Source organism: Nicotiana sylvestris, chromosome 8 (assembly GCF_000393655.2).
Source record: "Nicotiana sylvestris chromosome 8, ASM39365v2, whole genome shotgun sequence".
Lineage (NCBI taxonomy): Eukaryota > Viridiplantae > Streptophyta > Magnoliopsida > Solanales > Solanaceae > Nicotiana > Nicotiana sylvestris.
This window is the reverse complement of record NC_091064.1, coordinates 187,146,444-187,166,959: the sequence shown is the minus strand read 5'-3', so window position 1 is coordinate 187,166,959 and position 20,516 is coordinate 187,146,444. Positions and strand designations below refer to the sequence as shown.

At 35.2% G+C, this 20,516-nt stretch overlaps 1 protein-coding gene across 3 annotated transcripts; it reads left to right on the top strand.

The window, feature by feature from the left end:
- The first annotated feature begins 8,702 nt into the window (after window positions 1-8,702).
- On the top strand, window positions 8,703-14,777 carry LOC104237430 (aspartate aminotransferase, chloroplastic). 3 transcript variants are annotated; one of them, XM_009791585.2, is made up of 12 exons: window positions 8,703-8,814; window positions 9,701-9,772; window positions 9,867-9,932; window positions 11,062-11,256; window positions 11,605-11,643; window positions 11,732-11,821; window positions 11,929-12,037; window positions 12,110-12,219; window positions 12,927-13,070; window positions 13,477-13,643; window positions 13,889-14,153; window positions 14,426-14,777. In XM_009791585.2, exons 2-12 carry the CDS (start codon window positions 9,701-9,703, stop codon window positions 14,555-14,557), a joined length of 1,389 nt encoding a protein of 462 aa, XP_009789887.1. In that variant the 5' UTR covers window positions 8,703-8,814; the 3' UTR covers window positions 14,558-14,777. The 3 variants fall into 3 exon arrangements, with proteins under 3 accessions (XP_009789887.1, XP_009789886.1, XP_009789888.1); XM_009791584.2 differs by having other exon boundaries at window positions 8,811-8,907; XM_009791586.2 differs by having other exon boundaries at window positions 8,811-8,964.
- Window positions 14,778-20,516: the final 5,739 nt, after the last annotated feature.

Sequence of the window (20,516 nt, the reverse complement as noted above, 5' to 3'; positions counted from 1 at the left end):
GCTTTCTTTCTTTGTTTGAAATTAGTATTAATGGTTGTTGTTTCATTTAAAGCTTAAAGCTTTTGTTTTTGGGATTACTACTCCACCGGTCTGTTACTGGGTTGTTACTGTTGCTGGGCAGTTGTTGCTGTTGTACTGTTATTACTGCTGCTGATTCTCATCTTCATTTTCTTTTGCTTCCAATATCAGGTATATATTTTAGACTCATGTTGTGGAAAGCTTCAACATTGCCAAATAAATGAAGTTCGGAATTATAATTATGTCTTTTACTCGTTTAAATCTATTAGTTTAAATTTCAGTTTTGTTTCAGCTGGTTAATATAGTAGCTTACATTTGATGTGAGAACTGTTAGTTAATCATCCTTTGAAATTCGCATAAGCTTTGTAATAATGTTATTTATTTCAGAATTTCATTAAGTATAGCTATATTCAAATTATAAGATAGGGAACATGGCAGAAAGCTAGCCATTAATTAAATCTTATGATATTGTTGGCTAAATATGGAATAGTATGGAAGTATCAAAAAACTACATTACTAGCATATTTTGTCACAAAAGTCCGATTTTATTTAAAGCTAGAATTGATGAAATTTGTATGTTGTTCGTACATGGCGTGATAACAGTTACATGTATAACCATAAGTGAAAGGTGAGTTGATATAATTCGTTACGAGTTTAGAATATTAGGAATGGTTCAAACGTACAACTATATTGCATGTGATGCAATTTTATTGAATCAATTTGTATAATAGTTCTCTTTCTTATCAACTTGATTCTTATCTACCATTGTAAACAAATTAACCAAACAATTATAACTTTGGACTAAAAACAAGTATATGAGAAGGATATGGGATTTATAAGCACAAATTGCAACATTTTATGTCAAGGATATGTAGAAATAGAGTTCGCATTAAATATAACAATAAAAATTCTTCAGAAACTATTAATTTGTTTATCAAATTAATTCTTTTTCCAGTTTTAAATGCGATTCGATTTTTTGGATATATTAATGTTGTATCCACGATAAAAATGGTAGTATTTTTAGTTACATGTTGTTTGTTTCTTTTTCATATCATTAATTCTTTAAAATTTGAATAGTTTTGAGGTATATAATTCATACGCGTAAAATAAGACTTGTAGCAACGCCTAATAAATTTTGAATTCTTTGTCAAGAAATTTGGTGGCATCCCAATCGGTGATTCTCCATGACTCTTACATTTAAAAATAGATGGATGCAATAAACATTTGTAGAGAATTTATATTACTGTCAAGAATATTTGCATAATTAAGGATGCGTTCGCGTGACTTGATTATACTTCTAAAGGCAATTCGGATTATGCGTTCGCGCAACTTCGAGTAAATTTTTATTAAAAAGAGATTCGTCTGAGGATCTTAAATAAATTTCATAAAACCCGAGATGTGCGGTTCACTACTTAATCATACAAAAAGTGCGAAGGTTCTTGATTTTATTTAAAACACAATTTCGAAAAAAATAATTATTTTATAATAAATATATTATCAATATCATTGTGTACACGTACGCGTGACACGATTTTTCACGTTAAAAAATATATAATATATAAAACGAATACACGTATGCGTGATTCGATTCGAAGAAGGGTCTTTAATTGTAAACAATCTAAACAGAAGCGATAACAAAATCATGCAATAAAAAATGTAAAATCGAGATAATTAAGCCAAGAATAAAAACAGTTAAGCGACCGTGCTAGAACCACGGAATTCGGAAATGCCTAACACCTTCTTCCGGATTAACAGAATTCCTTACTCAGGATTTCTGGTTCGCAGAATAATAAACAGAGTCATATTCTCCTCGATTCAGGGATTAAAATTGGTGACTTGGGACGCCTTAAAATTCCCAAGTGGCGACTCTGAAACAAACAAACAAATCCCGTTTCGACTGTCCTTTAATTGGAGAAAACTCCCTGCACCCCCGCGGGGGCGGAAAAAGGAGGTGCGACACTATAAATAAATAAAAATGAAGACCATAGGGGTTTATTCCCATCACCACTTTATCACAACCACGAACTTTTCTCTGAGGATTAAGTTCCATATTAAAAAAAATGCTCAATACCCATTTAAACAGTCTTAAAATACTAAAATTAATATTTCACACTGTATAGTGGTGATTATTGTTGACTGGACTATTTCTGATAAATCTACCAAATTTCATATCAATCAAAAATTGCGACCAAATTTGGAAAATTATCATTTTAAGCATTTTTTTAAGAATTTAAAATATGACCTACATTTTTTTATCATATACCAATTCATGTCAAATCAACATGTGTTATCATGTTCCAGATTAGACATATAAAATGATAGAAAAAATGACTTTTCGTATGTAAATCACATTTTAATCCGTCAAACCTCCAAAAAACTCACCTAAACGATCCCAAATCGTCAAAATACGATGTGATTCACTGCATTGCAGTGAGTTCTTCTTAAATGATCGTTTCTAATGATCCTACCGAATTTCAGGTCATTCGGAGATCGTGAAATTCATGATCGCCAAAAACTAGACCAAATTCGAATAATTTTTTTTTTGCGTAGTCAGGATTAAATCCATGTGATTTGCATTCTTGCTATATATCATATCAAGTTAAATCATCATGTTTCAGATTTAACACAAATATAGCCGATATATAAAGAATAATTTTTCATATTTATAACAAATTCAATTTAATAAACTGCTTGAAAACCCATCTAAACGACCTCAAAATGCCAAAAAAAAAAAACAACATGATTCACTGCATAGCAAGGAGTTTTTTATTCACTAGATCGTTTTCGATGAACCCACCAAGTTTCAGGTTAATCGGAGTCCGTCAAATTCATGACCACTAGCCTGTAACCAAACTCGGAGAATAACCGTTTTAAGTAGTTTCATGAATTAAAATAAATATGATATTGATTTCCATTCTCCTTATAATTACACTATGAGCTGAAGGCATATATTATTTTCTTCCTATTTCTAGGATATATAATATCTCCTTTTGCAATAAATTATCCTTTTATTAAATACATAAGAACCTGAGATATTATATTTTCTCTCGTTCAGTGAAAACCCCAATATCTCTTCTCATGGGTGGAGTTAGTTTCACTAGTACCCAAAGATAAATACTCTTTTTCTAGTTATGAACCTCCACCATTAATGTAGATTTCTCAAGGATAATTTTCACATGGTATATTAAACATATTTCAATGACTCAAATAAATAGACCATTTTGTGGATCCTACTTATTAATCATAATGCTCAATCCATGAATAGATATAATTTAACATGTACAAATTTACTAAGAATTTTATCATGAGTTCAAATAAACAAACCACTTCAGTGGTAACTATTTATTACTCATAAAATTCTCAATTTACAAGTGAATATATATTTAGCTCATAAAATTATTTTATGGTAGACCATAGCTTAAAAGTCATACCAACATTATAAAACTCATACAACATACCGTCATATTTCACTTAATTAGAACCTCCAATCAGAGAACAAAATTCTTCATCGAAAATCCAAACTAGTAATCACGTAGGGCATGAAAATATAAACTTAAATTTGAGAAATTTTTTATGCACAAACATGCCAAACGCTCCAATCATTAGTCATCCAGGATATCAAATAGAGAATTTTACTTTCTTACAAAATAATTATATCATTACACAATATGAATTATACCTTGTAAGACCTAGTCAATAAAATCTTACACCTCTATTATTGAATTTAATACAACAACACGTTTATTTGCTAATAGTCAATGTGTAAACCTATTATATGACTAGTATTTAATCATGGGGACCATGGGGAGTCATCCCCAACACCATTGAATTAAAAAAGAATTAAAATTATTAAGAAATAATTTCCAGAAAATAGAAAAACGTCCAAAACACAGTCCAAACGACCTCAAAACGCCGAAAAATACCATGATTCACTGCAATAGCAGTGAGTTTTTCTCACCACGGCGTTTCCGATGGACCCACCAAATTTCAACTCAATCGGAGTCCGTCAAGTTCGCTGACCTCCGAAAATTCCGGCTATTCGATCAAAAACAGGTTTTGCGTTTTTCTAGGGTTTACCCCAAAAAATTCAGATAATCTCAATCAAATATCAATAAGAAAACATATATCTCATGATTATAAGAATAATCCATAAATTATGCACAGTTAATTCACAAAACAGCAGTGCAGTTTTTCAGAAAACCACATATATATGTAATTCAAAAAATGCACATAAACACCATATTCTTGTTTCATGAAAAACTTAGTTATCTAATTAGATGTGAGTGAGCTCTGATACCAATTGATGGATTATTATATGCAGCGGAAGCAATCCCAGTATCAAAATCACATGTAATTTAGACAACTAGCATAAACGGGATTTCACGGGTTACCTCTTGAAGCGTGAACATATCTCTTCTACCACGTGAGCCTTCAGTTCCATAACTTCTCAATGGAATCTCCATCACCCGCACAATCGTGATCCTCGAACGTTCCACGGTCTTCTACTGTGTTACCCAAATAATACCCGAAAATAGCAATTTCGTGTGGGCGAAATTTCTAGGAAAACTTGGCTGAAAATTTCAGCCACCATGTACTCATCCCTCTAGGTGGAAAACCTTATGTATTTATAGCACAAGTTTTAAGGGTTAAGACCCTTTTCCAAAACCTGTTAGGTTTTCTTTTCCACCAGAAAAAGGATTCCTTTATTTCCTATTATTTAGGCACAGTAGGGACCACAGAATTTAATTAACAAGGCTTCCAATTATGGAATTAATTTGTAATTTTCGAAATTAATATCCACCATAATTAATTACGAATTATTCCACTAAAAATTCGTAATTACACTCCTTATTCAATTTCGAAATTCATCCATTAAATCTTATTTAACTCCCCATGTTAAGATTCAGATACGAATCAATTAAATTAAATTACTGACGATTTAATTTATTGATTATTTCCTTTAGACTTTCGCTTAACTTATTTCATGTGTCGGATACAAAATCCACCGGCCGGGTTTACACATGCAAACTTATAAGCTTTCATAAAGGTATATCATCAATCTCTAAACCGAGACATGGATTCCATCAACTAACTATTACTTCGCCAATGTATATTATTATTATCCAATTTACCAGGCATATTGACCCACGAAAGAATCTCGCCTTTTAATAAATCAAAACAATAATAATATACACAGCTAATAATAATTATATCAAGATTAAGAGTATAAGTACATTTAATGGCTAGAGAGTTTATTTTATTAAGTCAGTATAAAATACTTATCTCTACCTGGTCCGTTCAATACATACAAAATGTACTAGCACAAGAAGTTGGAATTAAACCATTCCCATAATCAAGATTAATTATATTTAATCTTGTGCTACAATCATTCCTGATGGTTTGTCCAATTCCATCATTAGATTGTGAACTCAAACTTTATACTTATAAGAACCGATGATTTAATCTTCCGTGTATAAGCTAAACTCTATACACTAAATCATCTACTATATAAGCAAAGGACACAGACTATTATATGATCTATTTAAAACTTTATTAAAACTGAATAAACAATTATTTCATAATAAATACTATATCTAAACCAAACTCATGGTTAATAGTATATATCCCAACATTACTGGTAAGAGTTTATATTTCGAGTTGCACTTTTGGTCCTTGTGTTATTGGATTAGTGCAGTTTCAAGTCCTTGAAGTCTCAATTACAAATTTTCAATTAAACCATGCGTTCTCAAAGTATCTTATCAAGTAGTGCTTATCAATTATTGATTATTGTAACAGTTAAAGGAATAGCTTGTCGCAGCATATGATCATTAATATTTCTATTGTTGTGGCACACAAGTCCTCTAGTCAAAACTTAATTACGAAAAATAATTTCTTTTTCTTCTTTTTGTTTCGTCTTTTTTATCACCTTGAAAGGGTCAATAAAAGCGGGTTTTGCATGATTTCACCACTTTAATATCTATTTAATTTAATGATAGTATTTTTTGTTCTTTTTTTATTAAAAAAAAAATCTTTAATGGGGAGGAGAATGCTAGCCTTTTATTCCAATTATGTAAGTCTGGAACTCACCAAGTAAGCTAACCTAACCCGCAAATTAGGTACGTTAAATTCAAGAGAACTTGGAAAGTATTGGGCCAAGAATCCCATTGGGAAAACCAAAAGGATATGAGACGGGGGATTTGCATCTATACCCGTCTTTTATGTCACGTTTTAACTTGTGCCCGTTTTGTACAAAAAATTATAAGTTTTCCGCTTTTTCGTATAACTTCAGCATACGAGGCTGAAGTAACAAAGACAATCACGCAAAACTTCAGTATTACAGTAGACGGGCCTGAAGTAGCAAGTGTGCTGAAGTTTTTGTTCGTAATTGCTGAACTTAAGCATAGTAGCTGAAGTTTTGTTCTCTATTTGCATTGTTGAAGTTTTTATTTTTGTAACTGACGAACTTCAGCTCTAGAGCTGAAGTTTTTGTTTTTGTAACTGGCGAACTTCAGCTCTCGAGCTGAAGTTTTTGTTTTGTAACTGGCAAACTTTAGCTCTCGAGCTGAAGTTTTGTTTTGTAACTGTCAAACTTCAGCTCTAGAGCTGAAGTTATTTAGTTCATTTGTAAAAACTTCAGCACTATATAAGCAATGGACATTTTATTTCTTATTGCATACAACTATACAGGTAATTTGGTGTTTCCTTGTTATGGGCAAGATGCTAAATTTGTGGTGAATTGTTTTCACTTCAACCTGAAGTTAAGGGTGAAAAAGGACATGGTGCCAAACAATGACCACTTGCAGATCCATTCGTATTTCTTGACTGGAATACAATAGTGTAAGAAAATTTTCGTCTCATCATTGAACCAGATATGTCTATACAAAATTTTAATAACTGAAATTTCATAGCAGCACCAACAACAGCAGAAACAGAAGAAGAAGAAGAAGAAGAAGAAGAAGAAGAAGAAGAAGAAGAAGAAGAAAACGAAGGAGGAGAAGGAAGAGGAGAAAGAGGGCTGAAATTATTTAAAAAGTGGATACAAATTGAAAGTTTTTTAAAAAATAGATATAGGTTAAATGGGGGCGACCAAATAAAACGCCCCGTGCAATTTCTCATGTGAGACTGTTTTAGAAGGAAGTCCAACTGTTGCAGTTATGCAAATGATTTAAATGGAGGCAGCACAATCCTATCATGACGAGTCCAGAGTAGTTCCTACTGGGATTTGCAATTTGGGCCACCCCTATCTAGGTTGAACAAAATGAGAGGTATGTAACCATTCTCAGGATGTTATTTAGGGATTAGCCGGTACTTATTTTTGTTCTGAAATTTTAAATTAAAAATTATAACAATGATGGAGTTGGAACAAACATGTGAATGGTGAATTAGCGCCAAAAATCCATGAGAAGTCAAAACTAAGAGCCTCAAGTTAAGCATAATAGAGGCTTTTTTATATTTTCCAACTCTTGTGAGTCAATGAATATCATACTTTCGAAATTGCTTCTTCTTTTTTATTCGATTCTCATATGGTGTTCGGTATTTATAGCGGAGTTCGAGTAGATCTATATTCACGTTTGAAAAGTCTCTTATTGAGTAATAAAGTGTGACAACGGCACTTACTCTGTACTCTAAAACTCTTTAAAATGTGAGAATGGTTTATTTGCCTTTGTGGGCCATGTGAAAAGATTGAAGTTATTACTATCAGTTTATCAAAAGTGGTACTATTAATTTAATAGAATAGAGACATTGGCGCAAAGAATTCAAAAGTAATGCCATAAACTATGAGCCAAGTGTCCTACTTGAGATCCACTGATCCTCTCCACTCTCCTTCAAACACCAAACAGATTCCCATTTACATGTTCCTCCCCAATCTCCACAGCGTGCTTTTGAAAAATGTGAGCTTATAATTTGATGGATCATGCAATAAAATTAAATAAAAAGATATTATTTTACTCTCAAATTATCTTAATAGGAGTAGCTTTCTTTAACACAACTTTTAAATCTAATCATCTAAAATTAAAATCATATGGTAAACTAATAATCATTTTAATCTTTTGAGGAAAAGTAATAAGTTTAGTTAGAATGTAATAACATTTTTATTTCAGCAAATAAGAACACAAAAATTATATAAGGACAATTAGGGGTATTATTTTATCAAGTTCAAAGCATCCGAGTTAAATTCTACATTTTATTAAGTAACCTAAAATACTAAAGTAAAAATATATTACCCCTTCAGATAGGGCAAAGAAAAATAAATGATTTTAGGCGTTAAATAATATGAGTAAGATCAATGACACAAGTAGAAGAAAATAAAATTTGATTTATTTCTCAATAATTCTACGTAGAACACTAACTTAATTTCTTCATCCACTCTTATTATCCTTCTCATATATAAAAAATTAAGAAAAAGAAAAATAGCTTTTAAAAATTAGAAATCAACTATACTGAAAAATTTCTCTTGAAAAGCGATTTATTTTTATAATATATTTTAATATTGAGTAAGTAATTGTCAAAAAAAAATGGTTGATTAAGCAATCACAAAATCCTATTTAATCATTTTTTTAGTTAAATTGGTATTGCATACTCCATAATCAAAAATTGTGCTTGTTTGTCACAGTAAAAAAAATCGAATTATTTATTCTTAAAACTAATAAACCTTTCTCAACAATGAAATATCATTTCTCAACCCAAAAAAAAAAAAAAAAGGAATCGCCAGTACTCCATTATTTATTGAATAAAAGAAGTAATAAAATATTACATTTTACTATAACAAGATAGAAGAAGGAAGAACATCTGAAGGTTAGATCCTCGTTTTCATCGATCAGTCCTTCCCTCTCTCTTCGTTTTCCTGTAAAAACCAAAGCCTCCCCATTTTTCTCTGCTTCCTGAGCTGTAAGGCAACTATTGTTTCTTTCTGTGTTCCCAATCTTTAAGTGGCTGATTAATTTGGTTTGTACTTTTTTGTGCTTTCTGATTTGATCTTATATGAATCCTCGAATCTTGTTATCATATTAGCTTGATTTCACATTTTCCCATTGGATTTACGTGAATTTTGATTTTGAATTCACATTTAGTGTGCACTGTCACTCAGTCACCCACATACTTAAGTTTGAGCAATTCTCTATCTATTTCTACCAGCTTGTGTCTGTATTTTTTTTTTTTGTATTTTCTTATGTTTGGTACTTTCTGATTTTGATCTTACATGAAATTTTTAATTATCTTTCGTATCATGGTAGCTTCATTTGATGTTTAATTCCTGAATTACGCATTTTTTCTTGGTTATTGAACACAACTGTTATATGGATAAGTTTGAACACTTCTAGTGATTATCTAGTTGAAATTTTAAAGTTGGATTCATTTTACTCTGTTAATTTTTGTATGATCCGAATACAAAGTCAGACCCTACCAGGCATTTAGTAGAAAAGGAAGAAAAAGTTTTTTATTTTTGTGGCTTAATCTGCCTTTTACTAATGAAAAAGAGTACACATGTACTACAGCTAATAAGGGCAAGGTTCTTTGTTTTTTCTCCTTCATTCAAGTTTGAATCTGTTTAGATCCTTAGGGCAAGTGTAGTTCTTTAGTCATCTTAGTTTAAATCTCAGCTGAATTGGCTCAGAATTAAGCTGATTAATGATTAGCATAATTTTTAGGTTAATGATTAGCATTTTGTTCCGTTAAATTCCAGATGGTTTCCACAATGTTCTCTCTAGCTTCTGCCACTCCGTCAGCTTCATTTTCCTTGCAAGATAATCTCAAGGTAATTTCATCGTCAATTACATTATTTGGAAATTTGCCTTATCTTAGACTATTCCTAATGAGGTGGATTCATGCTGTTGTTTGTGTTTGAACAGTCAAAGCTAAAGCTGGGGACTACTAGCCAAAGTGCCTTTTTCGGGAAAGACTTCGTGAAGGCAAAGGTAGGATTTTTGTGTTGTTTGTGTACATTTGGTGAGAGGTAATAGCTCTACTGCTATAGAGAAACTCCCTGTAGGTTCTGTCCTTTAGAGTATAGAAGAGAAGGAAAGAGTTTAATTGGGAATAATGGTGGGGATGGGATGATTTGCATACAATTGAACATGTGTTTCTTGCTTTGGTATATTATGATATAGGATGATCCAATCATGCTCCGTAAATCAACTCCAGAACTTATTATTCTTTCGGCACTTACTAATTATAAAAATCGGGTTGGAGTCCTGAAAATAAGTGATTGCCTAACCAACTTACAGAACTAATTTTATTATCCGTATACTCAAATCAAAACGACATTATGCCAGTACTGGTTTCTTGAGAGGGATGATATTAGTGTAGAATTATTTATAAAGTTGCAGTTTAACGTAGGGTGTTTTACTAACCAGAAAGGTGTAGATGATTCCATTCAGTTTATTAGATGCTAAGAAGTATAACAGTGAGGCCTGTGAAACTTCTGGTAGTACCAACGATTGGGGTTTTATGGCGTTTAGGAATTTAGACATTAATTGGCACATTTTAGAACGAAAAATATGACATTTAACTTACAACAGTTCTTTTCTGAATAAAATATTACTAGTAACTAATTTGTTTGAACTTTGCCATTGCTAAAATGTGGCTCAAGATCTTCTTGGTACTTCTATTTGTAATATCAGAGTTATAGGGGTCTAATTCTAGCTCTTGAGTCGAAATTGTTATTAGTAAAGATAATTCTTTCTTGTCCCCCTTCAGTGCTAACATTCTCATCTTCACTTATGGTATTGGTTTATAAAAAATTGTGATTCAGATTATAAAGTAAAAAATTATGCCTCAGTTTGTACAGCATTTTGGGTTATCTGACGTTCAATTCAACAGGGTTCTTTAATATCTATTTTTCTATCTTTTGTAATCATTGCAACACCGAGCTGTTTAATGTGCTCAAAGGCTATTATTAGTCCTCCCACTCACCAGATCCTTAGAAAAAAGCCCAGAAGAGAAAGGCAAAGAATACAAGCCCAGACCGATTGCTCGTTTTATAAATTTTGGGAATTGGGATCTCTTTTCTCATATTCTTACTTTTTTCTCTTTCTTTTTTTCCAGTCAAATGGCCGTACTACTATGACTGTTGCTGTGAACGTCTCTCGATTTGAGGGAATAACTATGGCTCCTCCTGACCCCATTCTTGGAGTTTCTGAAGCATTCAAGGCTGATACAAATGAACTGAAGCTTAACCTTGGTGTTGGAGCTTACCGCACGGAGGAGCTTCAACCATATGTCCTCAATGTTGTTAAGAAAGTAAGTTCTTGGTCTCTTGTTTATGCTCAAGTAGTTTGTAAACTTTTAGTCACTTGGCCTTGTTCCCATGGGTGGATACCCTTGTCCAAGGGGAGTCAATTTATTACACTCTGTAAATAGGTTAATTCTTTTTTAAAATGTATGTATGTATGTATGTATGTATGTATGTATACACACACACTATGTTGAATCCCCCCTGGCTTCTTCTGTTTACTTCTATATATTTTGTATCCAATGGGTGAAAATTCTGGAGTGACTGCTTGTTCCTAAGCGTTCATCATTCATTAACTGTTTTAATAACCTTCTATAATTTTGCATCTGAATGATGAGGAAATTGCTTTTCTGTAGGCAGAAAACCTTATGCTAGAAAGAGGAGATAACAAAGAGGTACTTGATTTACTAAATTCATCTTTTGGCCTTGACTAGTGTCACTTGGTGCCAATTCTTACTTATTTTTTAATCTATGGATATATAGTATCTTCCAATAGAAGGTTTGGCTGCATTCAACAAAGTCACAGCAGAGTTATTGTTTGGAGCAGATAACCCAGTGATTCAGCAACAAAGGGTAAGTATTTTTGTTTTTAACTCTTAGGAAAATATATCCTGGAACAAACATGTAAATTTGGTCTCTATGGCCTTTGTTGTGAACGACGTTGTACCTTTCGTGATCAGGTGGCAACTATTCAAGGTCTGTCAGGAACTGGGTCATTGCGTATTGCTGCAGCACTGATAGAGCGTTACTTCCCTGGCTCTAAGGTTTTAATATCATCTCCAACCTGGGGTACGTAGATAGTGCTTTTGGATTAATTTGGTTGAATCTCATGATACTGATTTTTACAGTTATGTTTTGCAGGAAATCATAAGAACATTTTCAATGATGCCAGGGTGCCTTGGTCTGAATATCGATATTATGATCCCAAAACAGTTGGCCTGGATTTTGCTGGGATGATAGAAGATATTAAGGTTATTATCGTCCTCGCATTTGTAATCTTTGTGGTTGAAATTGTAAAGCAGCAGTGAGCACTGTCTTTTTCCTTTCTCCACAAGTCAATTGATGGTGCCTTTGTTTGTGGCACGAGTTTTGACTTTCAGTAATTGAAGGAGAGATGCGTTGTTCATTCTAGAATAGCACTGTATCTCCCAATTGCATTTTCTGTTTCCTGTTCTTCCTCCCTATGTTTGCATTGATCCATGTCTCTGCTAAACATGGACAATTTGCGCCCTTGGCAATGACATGTGTGTTGCTTGCTTTTCTTCTCTTTCTATTTCTTGGTAGGAGTGACTTGGTTCTTTCAATGTGAGCAGTCATATTTCTGAAAATGAAAATCAGAGGAACTTGGGATGTGGAAGGGATTGGCAGAACAAGTTTGATAATGTAATTTTTCTTGTGAGGATGGAATATGCAAAAATAGGCTGCACGCTTGCCTTTTAGATCTTTGGTTCCTATGTCGGTTGTGAATGTAGATTTCTATTTTTCAACATTGTCTCGCAAGGAAAATAGGATTATCCAGTATTGGATGTCTTTCCTATGTTTGATATGTGTATGTGCAGTCTTGTTTGACCGTCTTGCTCTCTTCCCACGTCTAAAAAGAGAGTCTGATGGGAAAGTTTTTTTCCTTCCAGTTCTTGTGCAAGTCATTGACATAGTTTATGGCATTACTTGTTTATAGGCTGCTCCTGAAGGATCATTTATCTTGCTCCATGGCTGTGCGCACAACCCAACTGGTATTGATCCCACAATTGAACAATGGGAAAAGATTGCTGATGTAATTCAGGAGAAGAACCACATTCCATTTTTTGATGTCGCCTACCAGGTAATCTGTGCTAAACCCAATTATTTCATTTGGTGAAGCTGTAAAATTTCAAGTTTCTTAGAAGTTTTGATGGTTGTGTGTGCGTGTGAAGAGAATGAATGATATAGGAATTGGTTTTGAAATAGTGAAAGATCTCTCGTATTTCATTTGTTCTTTTGGTGTGAGGAGAGTATACATTGTTGTTTTGATAGATGGGCAAATTCGATAGATGAAGGTGGTTAAGCCACGTGTTACTTTGTAATTTTTTTTTGACACCGTCATGGTGTTTATCAATAAAATTTACTGATTTTTCAGTAAAGTTATTAGAACAAGATAATCTGAAGTCATTTCTATTCAGAGAATTGCATTGAATAGCTGTATACTATAATAATCGAGATGCCTCATCTGTCTACATGCTGCCCTACAGGGATTTGCAAGCGGCAGCCTTGACGAAGATGCCTCATCTGTGAGATTGTTTGCTGCACGTGGCATGGAGCTTTTGGTTGCTCAATCATATAGTAAAAATCTGGGTCTGTATGGAGAAAGGATTGGAGCTATTAATGTTCTTTGCTCATCCGCTGATGCAGCGACAAGGTACAGTCACCCGCACTAGCAACTACATAATTGTCCTCTGTATAGGAAAAATGATGCACTGGAAAACAATGGTTCCATATGAAATGCCAATTACGAGATGCTGTCCCTTTGCTTTGATATTGTTTACTACAATTGGTATCTCCCATCACCTGAGCCTATGGCTTGATTGGATTTTATGTGGGCGAACCAATAGAATTATTTGCTTAATTTTCTCAACTAATGGATGCATCTCTGCTAACTCACAGGGTGAAAAGCCAGCTAAAAAGGCTTGCTCGACCAATGTACTCAAATCCCCCAATTCACGGTGCTAGAATTGTTGCCAATGTCGTTGGAATTCCTGAGTTCTTTGATGAATGGAAACAAGAGATGGAAATGATGGCAGGAAGGATAAAGAGTGTGAGACAGAAGCTATACGATAGCCTCTCCACCAAGGATAAGAGTGGAAAGGACTGGTCATACATTTTGAAGCAGATTGGAATGTTCTCCTTCACAGGCCTCAACAAAGCTCAGGTAAATCCCCGTGATTTAAGCTATTGCTTCATCACAATATGCTTAAATTCAATTTGATCATTCATCGCAAAGCACATTCTGAACTCAGCACATATTTTCATTAACACATTCTTTCCGTCCTTTCTGATCAATTCCATAAGTCCGATATGCAAAAGATAGTGCAGTGAGAGTCTCTTACTGGACTATAACTAGATTATCGACAATGCATACATTTCTTTCCCTGTACCTGCACTTCTGGTGCTCATATTTGATCTCTCTTCTTGGCCACGCAGAGCGAGAACATGACCAACAAGTGGCATGTGTACATGACAAAAGACGGGAGGATATCGTTGGCTGGATTATCAGCTGCTAAATGCGAATATCTTGCAGATGCCATAATTGACTCGTACTACAATGTCAGCTAAAAATCTTGGATTATGAGAATAGTACATAGTAACATCTGGAGGAAACTCAGTGTAGTTTATTCCTTATTTTGAGCAAGTTATCCTCAAATATTGTAATAATAATAGTTTTTGACTTGTCTGCTGCGGTTCACAGATTTTATCTGTATGGAGCAAATTTTGGGACAACTTCTAAACAGCCAGATTCTGAGGTTATTATATAAGAAAGTTTTCCAGAGCGAAATACTCGAGTAGACATCTTAGTCTAGCTAATTATCCCTTCAACTCTGATTTTTGTTGACATACAAAATCTCTAAGCAGTATTGGAATATGGAAGCAGCTAGAGTAGTCGCATAACTGTTAGCTGGTGGTTGGAAGTAGTTAGTGTTAATGAGCTGTCAATTAGTTGTTAATAGCTGGTTGATGAATTTAGTTAAAAGCCACGTGAAAAGCACATGAGAGAGAGGAGGCTATCTGGTATATAAGCTTGTACTTGCATTCCTTCCAAGTGAGCTAACATAGTTTCTTCCATCTCATCTCTATGTTCTCTCCTCAAATTGAACCTAATCCCTAATTGTAGTAGACAATTTGACATGATATCAGAGCGGGTTTCTAAGGGCGACTGATTTTCCGACGAGATTCCAGCAGCTACTGAAGAACGTAAAGCTTGCTCAATTTCTCATAGTCACGGTAGGAAATGAAGTCACGTCATTGGATCACAATCATCCATTATATCTTCAAGCTAGAGATGCACCTAGACTGTTTTTAATTCCTCTAAAACTCACAGGACCAGAGAATTATGCATTATAGAGTAGAGCGATGAAATTGGCACTCTGAGGCAAAATCAAGCTTGGATTTGTGGAAGGACATTCATCAAAAGCATGTATAGGGGAGAATTAGTTGAGCAGTGGGAGAAATGCAACGCCATTGTTCTAAGGTGAAAGTGTTTTGGGATGAATTAGATGTTTTGGATCCTTTGCCCTCATGTGACAGAGAAGAGTCTCTTCCGTATGTTGTGCACTTATGATCACAGCGTTTATTGCAATTTCTTATGAGACTTAATAAAATTTATAGTAACATAAGAAGCAATTTGCTGGCAGGGAGGCATGTGGTGTCCGTTAATGAAGCCTATGTTACTGTGACTCAAGAGGAAAGTCAAAGATGCCTAGGTGTAGTTGATGTGAATAAAGATCCTTTGACAATGCTAGCAGGAAAGACATACCAAGGTTTTAAGCCTAAGAAACCTAGAATAATCTGTGAGCATTGTGGATACAAGGGACATTTGAAAGAAAATTGCTACAAGATAGTTGGATACCCATAGGATTTTAAAAGTAAGAAGAAGAGTCCACAAACTGGTAGATTCATGACCTTTGCTAACTCTACAATGGCAGGATATAGAGGTAATATGTCCGAGGAGCAGAAACATGGTCATTTCTTTATAGAGCAGCAATACAAACAGATTTTGAGCATGCTAGACAAACATGCATCAAGTGAATGTGTAGGCAACATAACATGTAATATGACAGGTATGATCTCACAGTTATCCAACACCTTTACTTCTGAATGGATAATTGACTCGGGGGAATCACACCATATTACATCATGTAGAGAATTAATGATTACTTTTAGATCATTACGAGACCAAAACAACAGCAAGCTGCAGATTCCAACCGGTGGTAGAGTAGAAATTACAAGTGTAGGGAATGCAGTGATCCTAGGAAAATATGAATATGAAAATGTTTTACATGTTCCTGATTTCAAGTTCAACCTTCTCCCAGTATCAAAAATAACCAAGCAACTTTCCTGCGTACCTTTGTTTTTCTCTGATTTCTGTATGTTTCAAGGAATCTTCGATGGGAATGTTCTGGGGATTGGTAAGGAGAGGGAAAGATTGTACATACTACAGGAAGTAATGAAACCTACAGTAGGAGCAGTAATTCATAAGGAGGATAACAGTGGAAAGTTATGGCACCTAGGACTAGGACACCATTCAATTGGAGTTATGCAACATGTTGCAAGCCTTAAGAATAAAGGTGACGTCAGTATTCAAGAATGTCGTGAGATATGCCCGCTGGCAAAATAAAGCAGACTGAAGTTTCCTAGTAGTAGCAGTAGGACTGGCAATCCTTTTCAATTGATACATCTTGATGTCTGGGGACCATATAGGAAAGCTACATATGATAAGAAATACTACTTTATTACTATAGTGGATGATCATAGTAGATTTACATGGATGTGTTTGATTCAGTCTAAATGTGAAGTGTTTGTGGTGTTGAAAAACTTTCTTGCCTTAACAAAAAATCAGTTTGACAAGAATATTAAGATCCTGAGATCTGACAATGGCACATAATTTTTTAATGCCAAATGAAATGAATTGTTAGTTTGTAATGGTATTATACATCAAAGTAGCTACTCATACACTCCACAAAAAATGGAGTCGTGGAGAGAAAGCACAAACATATATTAGAGGTGGCTAGAGCATTAAGTTTTCAAAGTTCTATGCCAGCCAGATTTTGGAGAGACTGTGTCGGAACTGCTGTCTATTTGATCAACAAACTACCATCTACAGTGTTGCATGGCATACACCTTTTGAGTTGTTATATGAGAGACCACCAAACTTGGATTACCGTAGAGTATTGGCTATCTCTGCTATGCAAGTAGACTGCCTAAAGATGACAAATTTGCAGCTAGAGCAAGGAAGACAGTGTTTGTGGGATATTCTGAAACACGGAAGGGATACAAACTTTAAGACCTTGACGATCACCATTTAGCAAAGATGTACAGTTCAGGGAGTCCATATTTTCTTTCAGAACTACAATACAGGAGGAAGCACCAGATATTTTTCTATTCAGAGAACTAGTAAATGGAGGGATAGACTCAACATATGCAGAAAATCCTCCTGCTAAGAAACATGTTGCACAAGAATTAACACATATAGAAGTCACACTTGTTGTACCTCCAACCACAATACTGGACACAAATAACTCGGTTGCTGATTCACAAGAGCCTTATGATGCAACACTAGTCATAGGAGACCAAGCAGAACAAGTGCGGCCAGATGAGGATCTTCTAAAAGCTTCATCTGATCAGAATGCACTCTCACAACCTGATCACACTACCATTCAACAACATGAACAAAAAGTAAAAGCAAATCAAGACATTTATGTACAAGAGGCCACAAATACCAAACCAAGTATAGTGGCCAACCCACAAATATAGCTCAGTGACTATGTTACTACTGTAAAGCCAAGAGCACATTGCACCTATCCTATCTCACAGTATGTTACATATTCTCACCTCAGTTCCAGCTACCTGGCTTACTTGGGTTCTTTCTCTGTACCAACTGAGCCTAAGTCTTTAAGGAGGCTTCCACAGGTCCTAACTGGATCCAAGCAATGCAACAAGAGATGGATGTATTGGAAGGCAACAAGACTTGGGATCTAGTGTCACTGCCTGTTGGGAAGAAATCCATAGGCTCCAAATGGGTGTACAAAATAAAATATAAGAACAAATGGAGAGATAGACAAGTATAAAGCTAGACTAGTGGCCAAGGGATACACACAGTTCGAAGGATTAGACTACCATGAGACTTTTTCTCCAGTGGCAAATGTGAGAGAGCACGGAAAAAATATTATTGATTAATGTTCTATATTACAATAAGCCCTATTTATATGTATACATAACACATAACATGCTCCTATTACATAAGGGACTAGGACTAATTACATACATTCATAAAACTATTCTAACACTCCCCCTCAAACTGGTAGATATAAATCATATGTGTCGAGCTTGTTACATATGTAGTTAATACGAGGACCAGTGAAGGACTTGGTGAAAATATCTGCAAGCTGATCATTCGACTTCACAAACTTTGTAGTAATATCTCCCGAGAGTATCTTTTCTCTAACAAAGTGACAGTCAATCTCAATGTGTTTAGTTCTCTCATGGAACACTGGATTTGACGTAATATAAAGAGCAGCTTTCACACACAAGTCCCATCTGACTAATCTCACCAAATTCCAACTCTTTGAGCAACTGTTTGATCTAAATTGGCTCACATGTTGCCATAGCCATTGCTCAATATTCTACTTCTACACTAGACCGAGCAACCGCATTCTGTTTCTTATTCTTTCAAGACATCAAATTTCCTCCTACTAAGACATAATATCCAGATGTAGAACGTCTATCAAAAGGTGATCCTGCCCAATCAGCATCTGAGTATCCAACGATCTGCTCATGGCCTCGATCCTCAAACAATAAGCCTTTGCCTGAAGCTGATTTTATATACCGAAGAATGCGTACAACTGCATCCCAATGACTATCACAGTGAGAATCCATAAACTGACTCACAACACTCACAGGAAAGGATATGTCAGGTTTAGTCACTGTGAGGTAATTTAATTTACCAACCAACTGCCTATATCTTGCAGGATCGCGAAGAGGCTCCCCCTTTCCTAGCAGAAGTTTAGAATTTGGATCCATCGGAGTGTCAACAGGTCTACAACCTGTCATTCCTGTCTCCTCAAGAATATCTAAGGCATACTTCCGTTGTGAGATCACAATGCCTGAGCTAGACTGAGCGACCTCAATACCTAAAAAATATTTTAATTTGCCCACATCCTTAGTCTGAAAGTGCTGAAAGAGATGTTGCTTCAACTTACTAATATCATCCTGATTATTGCCAGTAATAACAATATCGTCAACATAAATGACCAGATAAATATAGAGATTTGAAGCAGAATGTCGATAAAATATAGAGTGATCAGCTTCACTACGAGTCATGCCAAGTTCCTGAATAACTGTGTTAAACTTACCAAACCAGGCTCGAGGAGACTGCTTTAGACCATAAAGGGACCGGCGCAACCGACATATAAGGCCACTAGACTCCCTCTGAGCAACAAAACCAGGTGGTTGCTCTATATAAACCTCATCCTCAAGGCCACCGTAAAGAAAATCATTCTTAATGTCCAACTGATAGAGAGGCCAATGGCGAACATCAGCCATGGATAGAAAAAGGCAGACTGATGCTATTTTAGCCATAAGAGAGAAAGTATCACTGTAATCGAGTCCAAATATCTGAGTATACCTTTTGGCAACAAGACGAGCCTTAAGTCAATCAACCTGGCCATATGGACCAACTTTGACTGCATACACCCAATGACAACCAACAGTCGATTTTCCCGAAGAAAGAGGAACACGCTCTCAAGTACCACTCGTATGTAAAGCAGACATCTCGTCAATCATAGCCTGTCGCCACCCGGGATGAGACAGTGCTTCACCTGTAGACTTAGGGATGGAAATAGAGGACAAATATGACACAATGCACAATGGGATGATGACAGACGATGATAACTTAAACCGGCATAATCAGGATTAGGATTAAGTATGGACCGTATACCTTTTTGTAGTGCAATTGGTTGATCAAGAGGAGACAAGTCCGCAGTATTAGCAGGTTCAAGTGCAGGACATGAATCAGCTGGGCCTAATGATGGATGCGGGCGACGATGATAAGTCAGGAGTGGTGGAGTTGTAGAAAGTTGAACTGGACTAGGTGGTAGCACTGGAGCTATAGTTGGTGGAACTGGACTGGATGGTGGCACTGGACTCGTGGTGGCACTGGAGCTATAGATGGTGGAGCTGCTGTCACACCTCCTTTTTACATACCCGCGAGGGTACAAGGGAGTTTTTTCCAATTAAAGGACAATCGAAACGGGATTCGTTTATTTATTTCAGAGTCGCCACTTGGGAGATTTAGGGTGTCCCAAGTCACCAATTTTAATCCCGAATCGAGGAAAAGAATGACTCCATATTACAGTCTGCGCACCAGAAATCCGGATAAGGAATTCTGTTAACCCGGGAGAAGGTGTTAGGCATTCCCGAGTTCCGTGGTTCTAGCACGGTCGCTCAACTGTTATATTCGGCTTGATTATCTGATTTTATACAAATATGAACTTATGTGCAAAATTTTATCTTTTTACCG